We start from the raw sequence: 21,475 nt of genomic DNA, 5'->3' as shown, positions 1-21,475 counted from the left end.
ACGTTCAAAGTCACTTAAAGGTCCACTGAAGTGCCTTGAAACACGCAGCGTTATTCTATGTGGTGAAGTACTTCTAACTGAAACAAAAACATATCGCCCAGCCCCGCCCACTTATTCTTAATAGCCAATAGCGTTCCATTAATATCTGCTGGGCCAGAGCCGTGAGCTCGGTAAAGCCGCATTTGTAGCTTATGACAGCCACAGTCTAATAAATTATCCCACAGATTCAATATGAAACTCTTGCTTAAACAAAATAGTGATCATAATCATGCTGAGGCTGTGTAGTTTAATACATGCCAATCGCACATGAGCGCATATGATCTGCTCCATGTATTGCGTCTTTGTGTAGGGGACGGGACAATACGGACTCTAGAGAGCATTTGATTGGACAGAACGTTTGATGAGAAACTGAAGCGCACGGTGATATCATCAAAATCGTTGATTCATATTGGCGGAAGTGACGAGGCTGTAAGTTTTGAATGCCTATATCTTGTAAACGCGAATTTTGTCGTTGTTTTGAAGCACACTAAACTATAGATAATCTTAAGGCTAATATATTCATACTAAAAGCCAAAAAACTTTAATTTTGATTTCAGGGGAACTTTAAATCACCTTCTTCCCCATTCTGATGCTCGGTTTGAACTGCAGCAGATCTTCTTGACCATGTCTACATGCCTAAATACACTGAGTTGCTGCCATGTGATTGGCTGATTAGAAATTTGCATTAACAAGCAGTTGGACAGGTGTACCTAATAAAGTGGCCGGTGAGTGTATATGTGGATATTTCTCCCTTGATTTAAACTTAGACAACTCACTAACTGGAGAAAGCAATATTATAGATAGAGGATATGTATTTTAGTCAGAAGCAATGGTTTGCAATTAAAAACAGCTTGATCAATTTGCTTATTAATACAAACAAGCTTTTCACTTCACACGATATTAATTGATGGGCTGGACTGGAGTGGTGTGGATCACTTGTGGATTATTGTGATGTTTTTATCAGCTCTCATTCTGACGGCACCCATTCACTGCAGATGACCCATTGTGGAGAAAGTGATGGGATGCAAATTTTTGTTTTTTGGGTGAACTATTTCTTTTAAAGTCCTCTACTAACCCTTTGAAACACACAGTAAGCCTTGTACTGATGTATGTTCTGTTGAACAGGAGTTTGGACTAGAACATATTATGAATGAACAGAAAGCTGGAGTGTGTATTATGCCTTGCATATAGAGTTTTGCAAATAGCCTCAAGCTAAAGTCAACATCACAGTCTAACAAAACCATGATTAGCTGTTTGTTTGTGCTAGTGGGTTGCAGGTGGTATTAGGAAGAGAGGCATTCTCATTCCAGAGGGACCAAAAAATAAAAACAAAAAAATGTACGCCCTTAAGTGCAATATGAGTAATCTATATCCGATAACACTTTCTATGAAGCATGTATTTATAATACATTATAATGTTATTTCTAAGGCATTATAATGAATGCGTAATGCATTATGAAAAAAGTATATGTTATATCATCTCATGATTAATCATAACAATTATAATACATTGTATTACTTGCATATATGTGGTAATAACTTTAAGTGGTCTTTGTATGCTTTAAGTAAAGTGACATTCGTAACATGGCAAGATATGAGACTTATAATACATTATAGCTATGAGGAGGTAATCATATCTTAAAAGCTATAAGCACAAGTAAAAAATTATAATACATTAAAACTGTTCTCATGAATACTCATGCGATGATACAACATATTATAAGGTTTTTATAATGCATTATGCATTCATTATAATGCCTTAAGGATACCCTTATAATGTATTATAAATACAGGCTTCATAGAAAGTGTTACCCTATATCCTTAGGAGTACACACTTCATTAAGCACAGTAACTTTATTCAACACAGTACTTTTTTATTGTAAATTTTATTGTAATGAAATCAGCATACAACTATTAATGTGATGCAGCATGTTACAGCATAAATAAATAACAGCGCTCAGTTGCCACAAGTTGCATAGATGTTTTGAAGACTACATAAATGTACTAATAATGCAAAAACTTTATCCAGGCCAAAGATTTTTCAGTTTTATACATTCATGTGTTTTAGCTGGTGCTTCCAGCATAGCTGGGAACAATGATGCTGGCCCATTTATATATGACAGGAATGAAAAGCAGAGCAGAGCCGAGCAGCGATACTAAGAGAAATGCCCACAGGAAAACCCGGTCCAGAACCTGGGCCACAAACTTCCAGTCCTGAACAACCTAAAAAAAAAAAAGGTAATTACATTGGAATTAGGAATCAAAACTTATTTTAAGTCTACTTTAAGTCTAAAGTGAGACAATAACAGTCTTACCTCTCTGACTTCATTCTCCTTCACCACATGACGCGTGATGTAGCGTATAGAATCTAAGGCTGCATGTAGGCTATGCTCTGCATTGAGCAGAGGAGTGCTATCATGGCCTGAACTCTTTGCATAGCCCAGCCCTTCTTTTCCACTCTTTGCAGCGGTGGTTGCATAGCGGTCCACATGGCTGCGCATGCAGAGCAGTTTAGGCAGATGGTGCAGAAAGATACGGCGGACCCAGGGCGCCATGCTGTGATGAGTAGATGAGGAGCGATGATGGATGTTAATGGCAAAGACAGTGATGACAATGGAAAGCGTCACGAAGATCATAGTGAAGACCAGATATTCTCCAATGAGAGGAATCACCTGAGACAGAAAACATAAGAGCAAAGCAGAAAACATAGGTCATTGGGCAATTGCAAAAAAATAAATAATAATAATAATAATAATAATAATAATAATAATAATAATAATTACTAGAAATAAATGATTTCAATATGTGTTTAAAAAAATGAAATAGTAAATGTTAATTTAATACCTTAAAAATATAGTTCACCCAAAAATGAAAATTATGTCATCTTTTACCCAGTGTTGGGGAAAGTTACTTTTTAAAGTAAGGCATTACAATATTGAGTTACTCCCTAAAAAAGTAACTAATTACGTTACTTAGTTACTTTTTATGGAAAGTAATGTGTTACGTTACTTTTTAAATCTGTGCAGGGCATTGCTTGTTTGTTTTTAATATAAAAAGTTCTATTTTTGGCAAATGTAAAAGCCTTTTTACACCAAAAGCCTCAGGCTTAGAGAAAAGTAAATTCACGTCTGTATGGTAGACCGCAGAAGACTCTTCAGCAATATAAAAAAAGGAAAACAAATGTTAGATTATCTTGAGTAATTTTTGCTTATTAGTATGGATGAATTGGATCATCGAAAGTCGGCAGTAAAGACATCGGTTAATAAAATTGGATTAAATACATGAAGGATATTTGTATTACTTAACACATTTAATTATCGCAGGTTTTGCGTTGAATTTCAGTGTTTTTATTCATTTTGAAGAATACTGTACCTGTTTTTTTTAGTGAGTGAGATGAATTAATGCATGTTCACATTTATTCTAAATGTGTACTAAAGTAACATCTTACCCACAATTTCTCTCAACATAGGGACAGGAGAGCTTTTAATCAATAAATGGGGGAAAAAGAAACTGGCGTTACTTATTTGAAAAATTAACTCAGTGTCACAAACGGGACGACCAAGAGTGAGGATCCAAATGCAAGGCTTTATTAAGCAGATCGTAGTCAGACAGACAGGGTCGAAAACACCAGCAAACATGAACAGCGAAGACAATCCAATAGCGTAATCCAATAAACAAGCGTGGGTCAAAATCCAGGTGGGCAGTCCAAATGAAACAATGAAATGAAAACAAGAAACTAGAAAACTAAGACTAAGACTGGGAAAACAAAAACAGAACTATGGCTAGGGAACAACAAGGAGACTAGGAAACCTGAGAGCAAAGGAAAACGCTTGGTAGAGTCCGCTGGAGCAAAACAATACTTCGCGATGTGTGTGTGTGATGAGCTGGCTTTTATGTCTGATAAACAGGAAGTAACCATAGAGGCAGCAGAGGGAGCAGCAACAGTCAGTGGGGGTAAGGGCTCCCTCTGCTGGCCTGGCGTGACATAGCCCCCCCCCAAGGAGCGGCTTCCAGACGCTCCAAAAAACAACAGGAGGAAACAGTCCAGGGGAGCGGTGGGGGGGCCAGGAGACTGAGGCAGAACAGGTTGGGCAAAGGCCCTCCAGAGCAGGGCAGGAGATTCAGGAGCCCTCCAGGGCAGGGCTGGAGGCAGAGCAGTCCTTTGAGGTGGAGCAAGAGTCTTAGGAGCCCTCCAGGGCGGAGCAGGAGGCTTAGCGACCCTCCGGGGCAGAGCAGGAAGCGTAGAAGCCCTCCAGGGCGGAGCCGAAGGCGGAGCAAGGGGTTTAGGAACCCTCCAGGGCGGAGCAGGAGGCGGAGCGGCCCTCCAGGGCGGAGCAGGAGGCACAGGAGCCCTCCAGGGCGAATCAGGAGGCGCGGGAGCCCTCCAGGGCGGAACAGGAGGCGCAGGAGCCCTCCAGGGCAGAACAAGAGGCGCAGGGGCCCTCCAGGGCGGAACAGGAGGCGTAGAAGCCCTCCAGGGCGGAACAGGAGGCGTAGAAGCCCTCCAGGGCGGAACAGGAGGCCGCATCATGGACTGGGACCTGGGGAGAACAGAGATAGAGGAGGCAGACAGAGCAAGGAGAGAAGTAGAGAGTTCATGGGAGAACGTGGCCTCCATAGCCGTGACCAGGCAGACGAGAACTTCAGGAACGACTTTCGTGGCAGTTCCTGGGCAGACAGAGACTTCTGGAACGGCCCCAGACGCCAAGACAGAGATGACAGGGAACCTAGGCGGTGCAGGCAGAGCAGGGAGTCTTGGCGGGGCAGACAGAGCAAGGGACCTTGGCGGAGCAGACAGAGCAAGGAGTCTTGGCGGAACAGGCAGAGCAAGGAACCTTGGCGGAGCAGGTAGAGCAAGGAGTCCTGGCGGAGCAGATATAGCAGGGAACCCTGGCGGTGCTGGCAGAGCAGGGAGCACTGGCGGTGCTGGCAGAGCAGGGAGCACAGGCGATGCGGGCAGAGCGTGAAGCCTTGGCTGAGCGGGCAGAGCGTGAAGCCTTGGCGGAGCGGGCAGAGCGTGAAGCCTTGGCGGAGCGGGCAGAGCGTGAAGCCTTGGCGGAGCGGGCAGAGCGTGAAGCCTTGGCGGAGCGGGCAGAGCGTGAAGCCTTGGCGGAGCGGGCAGAGCGTGAAGTTCCGCTATGTACGCCACCTCCGAAAGAGGTATAGGCGCAGCGGACATGCCTGTAGATGAGGTCTCCAGAACAAACTTGTGGGCAGACTCATGGGCCGAAGAGGCAACTGGGGCGCAGTGTGCAGCCCACACACTCAAAATGGCGATAGCCATAACAGGTAACACAGTTGGCAGAGGAATGCCCTCCGGGTCATTGGGCGTGGGGCTTGGGAGCGTTGGCTCTGTGTGACTTGGGAGCGTTGGTTCTGCATGGCTTGGGAGCGTTGGCTCTGCATGGCTTGGGAGCGTTGGCTCTGTATGGCTTGGGAGTGAAGGCTCTGGATGCTCAGGGGAGATGTGACTTGGCAGTGAAGAAGTAGCTATGACCTGACTCGTCATGACAAGAGCAGCAGTGACTTGATTTGGCGTGAGAGGGACAGCTGTGGCTTGGCTTGGCTCGGAGGGAACAGCTGCTTGACTTGGCCTGACAGGAACAGCAGCTGTATCTTGACTTGTCCTGGCAGGGACAGTGACTGTGACGTGACTTGACTCGGCAGGGACAGCAGCTGTAACTTGACTTGACTTGGTAGGAACGGCAGCTGGTGCAGGTTCGAGAGAAGCAGATATGACGTTCACAGGCGATGGCTTGGTTGACGTGGCGTGAGCAGACGCTGGCTTGGTTGACGTGGCGCTAGCAGACGCTGGCTTGGCTGATGTGGGGCGAGCAGACGTTGGCTCGGCTGACAGTAAGGGACCAGCCGAACGAGCTGACAGCAGTGGTGGGTCCTCCAAGCTAGACATTAGTCTCTGATACGTCCTGGAAGGGTGAGAGTCTGACGCTGTAGCCACCCTGTTAATAACAGCCTCAGGTATGGCGGCCATTTTGTGTGCCAGCACGGGCGTGGCGGTCATCTTGGGTGCAGGCTCTGGCGTGGCGGCCATCTTTGCAGCAGGCTCTGGCGTGGCGGCCATCTTTGCAGCAGGCTCTGGCGTGGCGGCCATCTTTGCAGCAGGCTCTGGCGTGGCGGCCATCCTTGCAGCAGGCTCTGGCGTGGCGGCCATCTTAGCAGCAGGCTCTGGCGTGGCGACCATCTTAGCAGCAGGCTCTGGCGTGGCGGCCATCTTTGCAGCAGGCTCTGGCGTGGTGGCCATTCTGACCGGGAACTCAGGAACGGAAGCCATCTTATGAACGTGCTTTGGAACGGCGGCCATCTTGTGAGCAGGGTCTGGAAGAGCGGCCATTTTGCGAACAGGATCAGGAAGGGCGGCCATCTTGGGTGCAGTCTCAGGAAAGGCGGCCATCTTATGAGCTGACTCGGGAAGGACAGCCATCTTGGAAGCAGGCTTTGGGACGGCGGCCATCTTGTGAACTGGCTTGGGGGTGGCAGCCATCTTGTGAACAGGCTTGGGGATGGCGGCCATCTTGTGATCGGGCCTTGGGGTGTCAGCCATCTTGTGAGAGAAGTCAGACGTGGTAGATTTCTTGTGAGCTGGGTCCAATCGGGTGACCATCTTGAATGCGGACTCAGGAAGGATGGTCATTCCGAAAGCTGATTCGGGAAAGGCGGCCATTTTGTGAACAGGTTTAGGGAAGGTAGCCATCTTGTGAAGGGGCTCCTGAAAGGCAGACATCTTATGAACAGGCTTTGAACTAGCAGACATCTTGTGCTTTGGCTCTGGGCTAGTAGACATCTTGTGCTGTGGCTCGAAGCTAGCAGACATCTTGTGCTGTGGCTCGAAGCTAGCAGACATCTTGTGCTGGGGCTCTACTAGAATACCCACAGTACATGGAGAGCCGCATAACGACAGTGCATAGTTCATATAATCCTTCAGTGAGCATAAGGATTTCCCCCCAGGCAACATTGATCTTGTTGGTTCATTCAGCCCCATACGGAATAAGTCCTTAAAGTATACCTCATCAAAAAATGATACTTTATGCAACAACTCACTGAAACGTTGAACATATTCCTTGATGGGGAGATCTCCTTGTCTGAGGAGCAGAAGTTGGTCGACTGGGTCCATGTTGTGATGCTGGTGGTGAGTAAAGCCGCTGGATCCGGGTGTGGCGAAGTATTCTGTCACAAACGGGACGACCAAGAGTGAGGATCCAAATGCAAGGCTTTATTAAGCAGATCGTAGTCAGACAGACAGGGTCGAAAACACCAGCAAACATGAACAGCGAAGACAATCCAATAGCGTAATCCAATAAACAAGCGTGGGTCAAAATCCAGGTGGGCAGTCCAAATGAAACAATGAAATGAAAACAAGAAACTAGAAAACTAAGACTAAGACTGGGAAAACAAAAACAGAACTATGGCTAGGGAACAACAAGGAGACTAGGAAACCTGAGAGCAAAGGAAAACGCTTGGTAGAGTCCGCTGGAGCAAAACAATACTTCGCGATGTGTGTGTGTGATGAGCTGGCTTTTATGTCTGATAAACAGGAAGTAACCATAGAGGCAGCAGAGGGAGCAGCAACAGTCAGTGGGGGTAAGGGCTCCCTCTGCTGGCCTGGCGTGACACTCAGATATGTTCTTCTCAATTAAAAAAATGATGTATTACTTTACTAGTTACTTGGAAAAAGTAATATTATTAAGTAACTTGTGTTACTTGTAATGCATTACCCCCAGCACTGCTTTTACCCTCATTCCAAACCCATAGGACTTAAAGGTTAATCTTAGAAACACACATTAAGATATGTTTTATGAAAAGACATTAAAAGTCCCTCTATTGAAAGATAAGGTTAGCAAAACTTCTAAAGAAAATCCAAGCATGAAGGTGTTATAAAGGCATTTAATTAAAATAAATGAATTTCAATTTTCAAGATTAACGTGTTATGGGTTTGGAAGAACATGAGGGTACGTAAATATAGACAGAATTTACATTTTGGGTTACTTATGCCTTTAAGTAAACATTAACTAAATATTTTAGCAAAATCTTTTATTTTCTTAATTTCTCCTTCTTTGACAACAATTTGAAACAACCTGATAAATTAATTATATAGATGTACTATATCATATATACAATTCCATATACCCAATTATTAGAATTATATATTGTATGTGTGGTTTAATATAGAAATTGTTCCTGGCACTTTGATGTTTTAAGTAACAGAATCTGCCACAGCAACTGCAGAATGACAAAACAGCTCAAATACAGAAAAGAACTTTTAATGCCTTCATGAATAAGCTTAGATTTGGTGTAAAATTTTATCACACAGATAACCAATAGCTTACAACTACTACAAGCTATTCTTGTTTTGCTACAAAAATGTGAAATGATTTAAAATTTGTGGCACACTAACTTTAAACAAATCACTTAATATAGCTTTGAATTTTTTAACCACCTTTGAGGAGGAAGGGATGATCTCTTCTATCACCAGAAGGAAGACAGTAAGAGAGACGAGGACAGATGTGCAGAGGGAGATTTTCTCCCCTCCGTTAGATGGGAGATAAAACACCAGCACGGTCAGGAAAGACAGTCCAATGCAGGGGATGATGAGGAAGAGTGTGTAGAAAAGAGGAAGACGTCGGATAATAAAGGAGTAAGTGATGGACGGATAGAAAAAGGTCCCATCACTTCTCAAACTCCGGCTACCCGTGGCCTTCACAATCTCCCATTCACCGTTGTCAAAATAGTCACGTTTGTCCACATGTACGTCCTCAAGGAGAATGTCCACCTTAAAAAAAGAAGTATTAAGCAATTGTTAAATAAATATTCATATATTAAACACAAAAAAGCTATGACTTTAAGAGGACTAACAATTTAGACTATGAGTCATTTTAGCTACTTTTCTGGCGCTTGATTAAAGTGGTCACTATGCACTGACGATGGCAAGGTAGATAATGTCAAGTAAAAAAACGTTGTAATTTTATTTATTTATTTTTTTTTTTTCATTTCTAATTGTAAACATTGGTTTTAATGCCTTTAAAGGTGCCATAGAATGGAAAACTGAATTTACCTTGGCATAGTTAAATAATAACAGTTCAGTACATGGACATGACATACTATGAGTCTCAAACACCATCGTTTCCTCCTCCTTATATAAATCTAGTGTTTGCAAAAGACCACCGAAAAATAGGTCAATTCCAACAGAACACAGACTGTTACGAATCATCCCTGGGATCGTTAATAGTTACGCCTCCAACATTTGCATCGCCCAATCATCGGTAACGTCAGCACATCAGTAAAACAAGGAGAGTCACTGAAGGGACACGGTTAGCTTAATGCTAGCGCTAGCCTGTTACATTGCAGTATATAGGATTGCACTTACCACATAAACAGAGAGACGACTGCGCTGATGATGGTGAATGATTTACAGATCTTGAGAATCACTAACAAGCAGCTGAACGTGTGTGTTAAGAAGCACTCCCTCTGCATTGTAACTTTACACAGAGCACATGCATCACAGTAATGAGACTAAAATGTCGGCGATTCAAAACGGCAGATTCAACAAACCGCATATTAAAAGTGGCTAGAGCTCCTAATTAAATATATATTTTTATCCATGTGCCAGCTATAGAGATGAGCAGCTCTGTGAAACAGCCAATCACAGCAGAGCTCATTAATATTCATGAAACTTCCAAATAAGGCAATAACAGAGCATTTCATTCTAGGGACAAATCCTAGGGTTGTAAATGGACCTGTAAAACCGTTTCTAAAGACTTTTTGCCCTTTCCTATGCCATATACCTTCTGTGTAGATATCAGAGAACAACTTAAAATATTGTATAAATGCATTCTATGGCACCTTTAATAATAGTTACAGCATACTTGAGAACCATCGTAGGTCCAGGAGCCAAACTTCATGGAGCAGTTCTGAAGGTCAAAGGGGAAGAACGTCACATCGATGGTGCAGGCAGATTTGTAGTTGGCAGGAGGGGTCCAGGAGATAGTGCCGTCATATCTCACCACTGCTTTAGTCACCGTGGCCTCGAAATTACCATCTGCACTGCAGGTGAAAATCTTTTTTAGCTGACATACAGACAAGTCCAAAATAATATTCTGTTGTCAAAATAAATGCTCAAAGTAGCAATTAACATCACAAAAATCCCGATTTTTATACTTTTACAAACATGGAAGAAATTTGGAAAAATGTGGAAAAAATTATTGACCTTTATAAATTATAATGGCTCTCTAATCCATTTTCTATCCTTTGCCATTTCCACAGACTTTGTGCACAAAAGTATTTAAAGGAGTAGTTCATTTTTAGAACAAAAATTTGCAGATAATGTACTCACCCCCTTGTCATCCAAGATGTTCATGTCTTTCTTTCTTCAGTCGTAAAGAAATCTTTTTTGAGGAGAACATTGCAGGATTTCTCTCCATATAATGGACTTCGATGGTGCCCACGAGTTTGAACTTCCAAAATGCAGCTTTAAATGGTTCTAAATGATCACTGCCGAGGAAAAAAGGGTCTTATCTAGGTTATTTTCTACAATTTATATACTTTTTAACCTCAAATGCTCATCTTGTCTAGCTCGGTGTGTACTCTGCGTAGAGATTAAAAAGTATATACATTTTTAAAAAATAACAATCATTTTGCTAGATAAGACCCTTCTTCGTCGGCTGGGATCATTTAGAACACTTTGAAGCTGCATTTAAACTGCATTTTGGAAGTTCAAACTCATAGAAGTCCATTATATGGAGAGAAATCCTGAAATGTTCTCCTCAAAAAAACATAATTTCTTTACAACTGAAGAAAGAAAGACATGAACATCTCGGATGACAAGGGGGTGAGTACATTATCTGTACATTTTTGTTTTGAAAGTGAACTACTCCTTTAACTCGTGAAACCATAAATTTGCAGTGTGAAGGTACGAAAAAAAATACGACCTCACGTTATGTGTATTTACACACTGCTTCCGAAACTTTCGTCTGTCATAAAAAAAATTGGGATCAGGTTTGATTTTCTGCATTTTTGCATCCGTAACAAGCATTTTGATAGGGAAGGATGACGAATATGAAAAAAAAAAAAAAAAAAAAAAAAATTCGAACCCAGTGTGCAATGGCCTTTTTTCTTTGTCAGGTCACAAAAACAAAAATCAAACTTAATCTTAGCATTCCTGTAAAATTTAACTAAATGTAGAGTGTATTTTGGGTGGTACAGTGGAATGACTATTTAAACTTGATTGCACTTCAGATTAAATATTTTCCAAGATTGTAATGATTTCAATGCTCAACAGACTGTCTAGTACCAGACTCCTTTCTTCTTCTTTAAAAATGGATTTTAAAGAAGAAGTAACTCACGCATGTTTTAGGTATAAGTAATCTCATTTAGTATAAATATTTAAAATATGCATATATTACTATACATAATACCATTCTTAATATCCAGAAAACCACATACTTGTCATAGAGCACAATGTCAGGAATCCAGATGGAGTCTGAGGGAACTCTGATGGAGGTGATGCCCAGATAATGATCCGGATTCCATCTGAGCTTCATGTCTGTCCACTCCTGAATGCAGAGAGACATGGATTTATGTGTAAAGCTGATACCATATAAGTAAATAATCTTGTTTTCTATTTAAAATACGATTTTTTTGCTTACCCCATTGGCAGATTATTTTGCTTGTTCTAAGCTAAAGATTTAATTTTGACATTTTATTTTTCTGAAAACAAGAAAAGAATTTTTTACATGTGTAGTAAATCCTTCTTGATTTAAGAATGTTACTTATTTTGGCTGGAAACAAGACAAAAAATCTAAGTAAGAAAAGCATTTTTTGCAGTGTGGGTCTCATTGACTGCCATTATATGACTGACAGACTGCAACGGTTTGAAGTTAAAAATCTCTGTTTGTGTTCTACTGAAGAAACAAAGTCACCTACATCTTGGATGCCCTGGGGGTAAGCAATATCTTTAAGTCCTGCTTTACCTGCTTCATCCAAACATTGGTTGTCATCAGCTGATTCTTTTCATCCTGACCAAACAAAGAAAAATCAAATATTATAGTCATGTTATTATATTAACCTTAATCTTCTGTTGAAATTGATTTTATATGTTCTTTATGTTTGCGGTCATAAATATTGCATGCTGTAATGCTGCACATGTTTATATTGTTAATGATTTATCCTAACCCTAACCCTTTTACCTATCTAATTCCAAACAGAACATTAAGGTTAATAATATTTGTGAAATCCCTTATGATAGAGATTTTCCTGATGTAATGTGTAAATTAAGATTTTGCCTGGATGAGGAGTTCTCACCACGTCCACCAGCTGGGAGATAGCCAGGCCAAATTTGACCTGCACCGTTCCATTTAGATCCTCCACTGGTCTCACCCATTTCTGGTAGCTGCTGAAGAGATGTTTAAACAGCTTGTCTTCTGTCTTGGCATAGGAAGACAGCACAGGAGGCCCTTGAACAAAACAACAACTTCATTTTAATCTCTCACATTCAATCAGGAGGGACTGAGACACTAAACAACAGTAATTAGATGGCAACAGTCCCAGATACAAGGGCCGCATAGGTTTATAGAAGGTGTGACAATCTGGTTGACACTCCCCTAATGATCATATTGATCTCACGATAAACAGCTCACCCAGGACATATAGGTTTCGTAACAACCTTGCACATGCCCCTTCTAAAGCTTTCCTTCAGGCCAGAGAAGAATTGACCCACCAACTGAGTCAGTTTTTTTTCCTCCATTTCTGACGCTTAGGATTAACTAGATTTACTAACAGAAAACCCTACCATTAAAAGACCTTGTGTGAGGATTTACTGACACACAGTAAAAGATTATAATGGAAAGGCATGGACAGTTTTTGCAGCTGATCTTATTGCATATGCATTTGTAGGAGTTTTTTGTGTCACACACAAAATTTATGGGAGAAAAGTGTTGAAATAAATCATTTAAGAGGATTTATTAAGTCAGTTTACTACCCCAAAAAAGCATGTCTTAAACTATTTTGCACTTAACATGGCAGCGACAGTTGCTAATTTGCACTGCTCTTTGTAAATTGCATTGGTCTTTATGGAAATGTGCTGGCTGCGTCTGTGTTCTTTAATTTGCACACTGTCAGAACTTTACACTCCCATCAGCACTTTAATAGGATTGCAATCTCATTCTAATTTGCTGTTTAGTAAATCTGGCCCATAGTGCATAATGTTAAGCAATATTATCCATCTGACTGCACTGACACTATTAGATGTGATTAAAAGAGTTGAATAGATCTGCTACGTGGCTGAATCCAATTTGTTTCAGAATTAATGAATGTTGCAACATCTACACGACATGTTATGCAACTGAATCGAATCAACATTGAACTAACTTGAGCTGACTTGAGTAAAGACACTATTGCTTTCTTATAGCTTGAACTGAGCTTGTTTCATGATTACCTTTACACAGTTATTAAACTGAACGGACTATATAATGACACTATTTCTTTTTTTCTTTCAGCTATTTCATTCAGATGGTGTCATATTTGAAAAAGTTTGCTTCATTGATTCTGTTAATTTCCTGTTTATCACCGTGAAGCTGTTTTATAACAATATTGTATTAAGTGCTACATATTTATGATAATGACTTGACTATGATGACTTGACTTGACTCATTGACAAATTCACAACAACAGAGTGAATTCTAGACTGAGCCTTTGAGCTTGTGCCTTTCAAATCTGCCATAAAAATAACTTATGTTGTAATATGCAGCATGTACTTGATCAACTCTAATATAGCTCAGTTGGCGTTGTTATTGGATCTCCAGCAGCTGCTGCTATCATGCCAGCATCCTGTGTTATCAGATTTTCCTCTCAGGGTCTCCACAGTCTGAGTCAATAAGGGAAACCCAACATGATTTGCTGAACACGTGTTCATTTCTGCGGGGGCAGGTACAGTTATGAATGGACATTTATGAATCCCTGAATGTGAAATTGGTTTAGATGATCTGGGTTGTGTTACCATCACTGGTAGGGGGGATGTACTTTAATGTGAATGTCATACACTATAGCTCTGTTCCACAAGCTAGTGAGCTGCCTACATAAGCAGTGCATCTAATGAAAGCATCCTAACTAGGGATGCACCGAAATGAAAATTCTTGGTCGAAGCCGAACAAAATTACACACTGGGCCGAAAGCCGATTACCGGTTTTTCACCATTGCATAAATTAAATAGCCAATATTTGCTTTTTGCAGTTTTGTCTTGCTTTTCAAAGAAAAAAAAAACAATTACAAAACAGCAATTTAAAAATATTTATTTAACACTGAACATTTTTAACATTCTAGTAAACATTATCGACTACCAACGAAGCACAATTTAACTTAAAATTAATAAGTTAGTGAAATAATATTCTTTGGCCATTTTTAAGATCTTGAATCAGGCATGTGTTTTTAATGTACAAATAAATGCAGCCTCGTTATTTTTGTGTTACTTTTTTTTTATTTGACAGAACAATAGTAAAATTACAATACTAACATTTATGAATGTTGATTTTTATTTTGTCAGAAACCCGCAAGACGACCTCAGTTCTACTTTTTATGAATGATTCTCATCACGCAGATTTTTCCCTGAGCTTTGGACTTTGGCTAACGAGCTTGAGCACTGTCCGAATAAATTTGTGCATGTATAGACAACATAACATTCTGTAGTTTATTCACTAATGGTTTGAAGCCATTTGGTGATTTCAGTCATCATACAGTAACCAGCAACAACCTGCCATTTCTCTTCTCATGGAAGACATGCGATGCGATATTAAACAGTTTCTTGCTGTCTGTGCTTGTAATGATTTTTGCATCTTTCTCTGACAGTTTTAAATGTTTCCACACTGCCGACATGTTTGCTGCATTAGTGTGCGCCTCTATTTGATTGCATCACATTATTGTTCGGTATAATTAATCAGCCTTTTCTGCTTATTTGGCCAAAAAGAAAGACCGAAAGAGCTTTATTTGCCATTTTCGGCCGAATAATTTTGGTTGCCGAACATTTAGTGCATCCCTAATCCTAACTGAAATGGAACCTCAGATGGGACTGATTTAGAATGATTTACATATGCAGTAACTCAACAATTGATAGCAGAAGCACAACTGATTTCAAAGGAATTTGTTGTAAGAATGTTGCTAAAATTAGAAATTATCTACAAAAATGATAAGCATCTACAGACTTACAGGTCCTTCTCAAAAAATTTGCATATTGTGATAAAGTTCATTATTTTCTGTAATGCACTGATAAACATTAGACTTTCATATATTTTAGATTCATTACACACATTTGAAAGTAGTTCTAGCCTTTTATTGTTTAATATTGATGATTTTGGCATACAGCTCATGAAAACCCAAAATTCCTATCTCAAAAAATTAGCATATTTCATCCGACCAATAAAAGAAAAGTGTTTTTAACACAAAAAAAGTCAACCTTCAAATAATTATGTTCAGTTATGCACTCAATACTTGGTTGGGATCCTTTTGCAGAAATGACTGCTTCAATGCGGCGTGGCATGGAGGCAATCAGCCTGTGGCACTGCTGAGGTGATGTACATTATTTATTTATGTTCTGCACTAATTTTGGGTAAGTACATATGTTAAATCATGCATGCAAAAATATATATGTGTGTATGTTTTATAACAACGCATACCTGTTTTGACTCTAAACTGCATGCAAAAATTGTTTCTGAAATTCTTTTTTTTTTATGTCTGAAGCTAGATGTAATATAAGACACAATCAAACATCTAGCCTCACTGAGGCTCAAGGGAGTGATTTGACCTAGAAGTCATGAAACACTGTGAGTGTCATTTTTCTCATTTCTGTCTAAAATTGAGGTTGTCAGCCACTGCCTTTGCATTTATCCTACAAAAAGTGTGCTACGACCCAAATAGTGTTTATTGATTACATTCTGTGCCTATTATTCAGCTCCATATTTAGATATTGACTGGATTTTGCAATTTTATTTGTGTCTCAAAGCTCAGTTTCTGTGCTTATAAATCTTGCTTATTGTTCATTTCACAGACAACCGCAGATGCTATTCTGGTTTCAGCTTGTTTTCCCTTTAATCAATATCTGTGGTCGTGCTCTCCCTTAATCAATAAACAAATTATTAGAAAATGCATAAATCCTTAGGTCACCCTGTTCCAGCTGACCTGTATTATATCTCAAAGAACACTATTGTGCTTATCGCAATATTCTATCTTATAATAAAGTATTTTTTGCTGAATTAAAAAAGCGGCATATTAATCAACTGAATGCAAAATGCAAAAACTGGCATAACAAATACAAGAAATGCATGCATAAATCCAGTAGATAGAATCCAATATGACTAAATCAACCTGACTATGTTAGGTTATACTATAAAAAAAAATTTAAGGGTCAGCTCAGGAAAAATCACATTTTCACATTTTGCAGTGTACCAAAGCTGACCCAAGGGAAAAGCTGAGAACATTTATTTCCTCAAGAACCATGCTGTAAAATGTGTCACTTGAACCCAAAAGGGATGCCTGATATTACATATCTGAGGTGCACTGCGTGTGCATGGAATGGAATTATTAGTTTATGATGATTTATTCTCAGTTGCTGCCAGTTACATATTTCTACATTGGCAATATTTTGAAATCATCTAAATCTACAATTTTTTTGTTTTGCACTTAGATTTGCTGTTTTTGTGACTACTTTACAAGCCACATGCAGTATTGTGGCACATCTTCTAGCCCCTCACTGACTGAAAGACCATCTATTTTGAAGTGTGATCTTATCTGCACCTCTCTTTCACTGAGAGCCTCTATCACAGAGAGTGTCAGAGAGCAAGAGATCTGTTGGAAATAATAATTAGATAAGGAGATGTGAGTCACAGATGGACAAGTGAGTGAACCACAGGTCAGATTTCATCCAAAAATAATACTTAAATTATATTATATTATATTATATTATATTATATTATATTATATTATATTATATTGTATTATATTGTATTATATTATATTATCAGAAAACCATAGAGAAGGGTATTTTAACAAGAATGCCATCTTTGAAATGTATTTTTTTTAATCCAGTATAGTTCATGTAAAATTAACAGTAAAAATACAGGAAATATATAGATTTTTAAACTGAATTAACTAAATAAACATTTTAACAGTTAATCTATTGGCAATACATTTACTTGTTTACTTGCACAAATTATAGGTATTAGGATAAGCTGACATTCAACATATTTCAGCCATCTTAGTCCAGTATAAATAGTAGTGTTGTGCACATTTTACAAAGATAAACATAAAATCTGTAACACAAGATCAAATTAAAATCAATTTTGGTCTCATGAAAGAGTTGTGGCAGCAGCACACTGCAAAAACGCTTTTCTTACTTTTGTATCTTTTCTCAGCCAAAAATATCTAACAATTCTTTAATCAAGGATTTTCCAAAAGAGTAAAAACAAGTCTTAGAATGAGCAAAATAATTTGCCAAAGGGGTAAGCATTTTTTTTTTTTTCAAACACAAAACAATATTATTTTTCTTACCCTACTGACAGATTATTTTTCTTGCTACAAGCAAAACGCACTTAATTTTGACTAGTTTTTTTTTCTGAAAACAAGACAATAATTTTTACTTGTCTAGAAAATCCTTCTTGATTTAAGAAATTTTAGATATTTTGGCTGGAAACAAGACAAAAAATCTAAGTTAGAAAGGCATTTTTTGCGGTGCAGTCGCTTGCACTGACTATATCGGGGTGGCGAGCAACGGTCCTGGAGAGTTTTGCTTTAACCCTAATCAAACACATCTAAACAAGCTAATCAAGGTCTGAAGATGTAGAAAGTTACAGGCAGGTGAGTTTTTATTAGGGTTGGAGCTGATGTTTGCAAGGCTGTGGCTCTCTACGACCAGAGGTTTCCACCCCTGGACTACACTCCGGTGCTTTAAAAGGTTCTTCACAGCGATGCCATAGAAGAACCATTTTTGGTTCCACAAAGCACCATTCAGTCAAAGGTTCTTTAAAGAACCATCTCTTTCTTACCTTTTTATAATCTGAAGAACCTTATTTGCCACAAAGAACCTTTTGTGAAACAGAAAGGTTCTTCAGGTGTTAAAGGTTCTTTATGGAACCATTTAGATTATTCTATGGCATCGTGAAGCACCTTTATTTTTAAGAGCGTATATCATCAAGAGCAGCGCAAGGAAATCCACATTGGAAAATTGCACATTGATTATTAAATTTTGGGTTGAATTATGACCTGGGCATACTTTTGACAGGTTTGGTGAGATTTCACCCATGCACAGACGTTAGCCGAGGTCAGAGGCACTCACCTATAGAGGAGCAGAGGACAGTACAGCAGACAAGCAGGAGGAGAGATCTGACAGTGCTGTGAGCTGTTACCATGATACCATCAGGAGCAGCAAAGCCACAGAGAAGACCTGCAAGCAGCCATGAACATGCATGCACTTTAATACGCACAAACAGTCTCTCAGAGCTCTCAAGCTTGTTAGCCGTTAAACATACATGTGATATGCAGTGAAGAAGACCTGCATGCTGCATCTTTTGCATCTTCCACGTATGTGCAAATGACCACAAATATATCTTCAGTATTTACAATCTAGGAATAACATTACCATGTTCAGCATCATGCACATGTGAACGGACATTTACACAAGCACACAAAGGATGCATCTATCCACCTGCCTGTTGAGGTTATGCACACATTCATCAGTCAGCAAACACCCAGTGTCCCTCGTTCTATTTATCTCCTATTCTTTTCTTTGTCATTTTCTTTTCCTTACCTGATTATGAACTGGAACAGAGCGGAATCTTTAGAATTGTTCTTTTCCATTTGGCTGTCGTGTGTCCATGCCAACCAGCATGTTTGTGGCTGCTTACTCTCTCTCACACACACACACACACACACACACACACACACACACACTCCGTCACGGTCTCCCACTGCTCCTCCTCCTTCTCCAGAAAGGCAAGCCTACCCCCCTCACCCCCTTGCATTTTCCCGCACAGCAAGAAACAGCCAATCACAGCCCTGGATCTTCTATTATCTTGTAAATTCTGCCACCTCCTGTTCAAAAATATGCACACGTGTTAATGAGAGTACAGCAAAGGTCTTCAACCTTTTAGGTTAATGAGCCTTTGGTGGATAGAGAGATTGATCAGACACCCTTTACTGCATATTGTGTAAAATCGACAGACTTATGGCCTGGACTATAAATAACACATGTATTGTATACCACATTAAGGTCAACATGATAACTGACCCCATTTGCACTCTTCTTCTTATGTTCTTTCTGGTCATATTGTGAATGATTTACATTATGAACCTTTAATTACAATATAATAACATATTAATAAATTACAATATAATAATACAATATAATAACTCACTTGCACTCTTGAAAATAGAGGTGCTTCAAAAGGTTCTTCAAGCGATGCCATAGAAGAACCATTTTTGGTTCCACAAAGAACCGTTCAGTCAAAGGTTCTTTAAGGAATCATTTCTTGCTTACATTTTTTTATAATCTGAAGAAACTTATTTGCCACAAAGAACCTTTCGTGAAACAGAAAGGTTCTTCAGATGTTAAATGTTCTTTATGGAACCATTAAAGTCAACATGATAACCGACCCCATTGCATTATTCTTCTTATGTACTTTCTGGTCATATTGTGAATGATATACATTGTGAATCTTTAATTAAAATATAATAAAATATTGCCTTTCTGCTAAAGTCACTTTATGCTTAAAAATAAAGGTGCTTCAAAAGGTTCTTCAAGAGATGCCATAGAAGAACCATTTTTGGTTCCATGAAGAACCATTCAGTCAAAGGTTCTTTAAGGAACCATTTGCTTACATTTTTATAATCTGAAGAACCTTATTTGCCACAAAGAACCTTTTGTGAAACAGAAAGGTTCTTCAGATGTTAAAGGTTACTATGGAACCATTTAGACAAAAAGGTTCTTCTATGTCATCGTGAAGCACCTTTATTTTTAAGAGTGTGAGCTGTACCATGCACGCAAGTTTTCATTACTGTTTTTGTTAATACAGTACTGCCATTCTGGGAGGACCACCCTCTGCTGTTAATACTGAAATGAATATGGATACCTGCTTATCTTTAATTTTGTTTTGGCCTTTATGTTAAATATTGACATTCTTCATTGTATCGTTTGAGGGAAAGAAATGCTATTTTATCGCTTTGCATGATAATTCGATTTACTATTACAATTCTCGATGCAACATGAATGACATACAATGATGACATTTTTACAATCACAGTTTCACAAAGCATTGTTAAAAAATACCCATAACATCGAGTGAAAATGGAAGGAAAAAAAATATTATAATTTAGAGGTTTAGAATTGCATACAAATATAGTAAGTCCAGTTACACTCTTAAAAATAAAGGTGTTTCATGATGCCATAGACGAACCTTTTTGTTTAAATGGTTCCATAAAGAACCTTTAAAATCTGAAGAACCTTTCTGTTTTACAAAAGGTTCTTTGTGGCACATAAGGTTCTTCAGATTATAAAAAGGTAAGAAAGAGATGGTTCTTTAAAGAACCTTTGATTGAATGGTTCTTCATGGAACCAAAAATGATTATTCTTTGGCATCATTTTTTGGAAGAACATTTTGAAACACCTTTTCTTTGAGCGTGTATATACAGGATCTAAAGTTTGCCATTGTTAAGCATCTGCACCAACTCATAGAAAATAACTAAAACAATCCAGGTTTTATTTAGTACAGTTGGTAAATTAACAAAAATCTGACATTGCAGAACAAAGCATTCTATCACAGTTGTAATTACTTTATGAATTTCTTCATTGAGAAAAACAATTGTAGGTGTACTACTTTTGGCAGCATCTTATGGTTCAGTCTGTAGCAAACCTCAAAAACTATTACAATGCTTTATAACATTGCAAGGGAGAATGAAATAATCTTATCATTGCATCTAAACCTGACTAAACTAATGAAAGAAGTGTTACCTGCACCAGGAAATCCCCTCTTCATTATCTCTAGGTCTTGTCCCAAACCCCTTTGAGTTGGTAAGTTAAGCCTTTCATTAAGAAACCACTACAAGATCCAAATGAATTAGCAAATTCCACAAATTTAAAATCCAGTTTATGTCTAAAATATTAGAAAAATAATGTATCTCCCAATTAGGCTCCTTCTTACAGAAGAAAAAAATATATGAGAAGTTTCAGTCAGGTTTTAGGCCCCATCATAACAGAAAATGTCAAGTCAAATCACCTTTATTTATACAGTGCTTTTAACAATACAAGTTGTGTCAAAGCAACTTTATAGTATGAAATAGGACAATAGTGGATTAAATAGGACAATAAATGTACAAGTTTAAATGAAAAAAAAATACATTCATCTAGCTTTGGACCAAGGCTGCATCTCCACTAGATTTACTTGAT

The 21,475-nt window shown here is 39.0% G+C and overlaps 1 protein-coding gene across 1 annotated transcript; it reads right to left on the bottom strand.

Annotated features, from left to right (window-relative positions):
* Positions 1-1,917: 1,917 nt before the first annotated feature.
* chrna5 (cholinergic receptor, nicotinic, alpha 5) lies at positions 1,918-19,005 on the bottom strand. Its single transcript, XM_073850440.1, has 9 exons — positions 18,842-19,005; positions 18,371-18,478; positions 12,355-12,506; positions 12,024-12,068; positions 11,497-11,606; positions 9,921-10,098; positions 8,495-8,827; positions 2,355-2,711; positions 1,918-2,262 (listed from the first exon to the last, which is right to left on the bottom strand). Exons 2-9 carry the CDS (start codon positions 18,441-18,443, stop codon positions 2,104-2,106), a joined length of 1,407 nt encoding a protein of 468 aa, XP_073706541.1. The 5' UTR covers positions 18,444-18,478; positions 18,842-19,005; the 3' UTR covers positions 1,918-2,103.
* Positions 19,006-21,475: the final 2,470 nt, after the last annotated feature.

This window comes from Garra rufa, chromosome 11, assembly GCF_049309525.1.
Source record: "Garra rufa chromosome 11, GarRuf1.0, whole genome shotgun sequence".
NCBI classification, from domain to species: Eukaryota; Metazoa; Chordata; class Actinopteri; order Cypriniformes; family Cyprinidae; genus Garra; species Garra rufa.
The sequence above is the reverse complement of the archived record's forward strand: the minus strand, read 5'-3'. Positions and strand labels throughout refer to the sequence as shown.

Excerpts from the sequence above, each read along its gene's own strand:
- chrna5 (XM_073850440.1), bottom strand. The coding sequence starts at position 18,443 with ATGGTAACAGCTCACAGCACTGTCAGATCTCTCCTCCTGCTTGTCTGC. Across the intron at positions 12,069-12,354 it reads TCTCCCAGCTGGTGGACGTG|GATGAAAAGAATCAGCTGAT; the intron begins GTGAGAACTCCT and ends TTGTTTGGTCAG. Across the intron at positions 2,712-8,494 it reads TCATCCCTTCCTCCTCAAAG|GTGATTCCTCTCATTGGAGA; the intron begins GTGGTTAAAAAA and ends TTTCTGTCTCAG.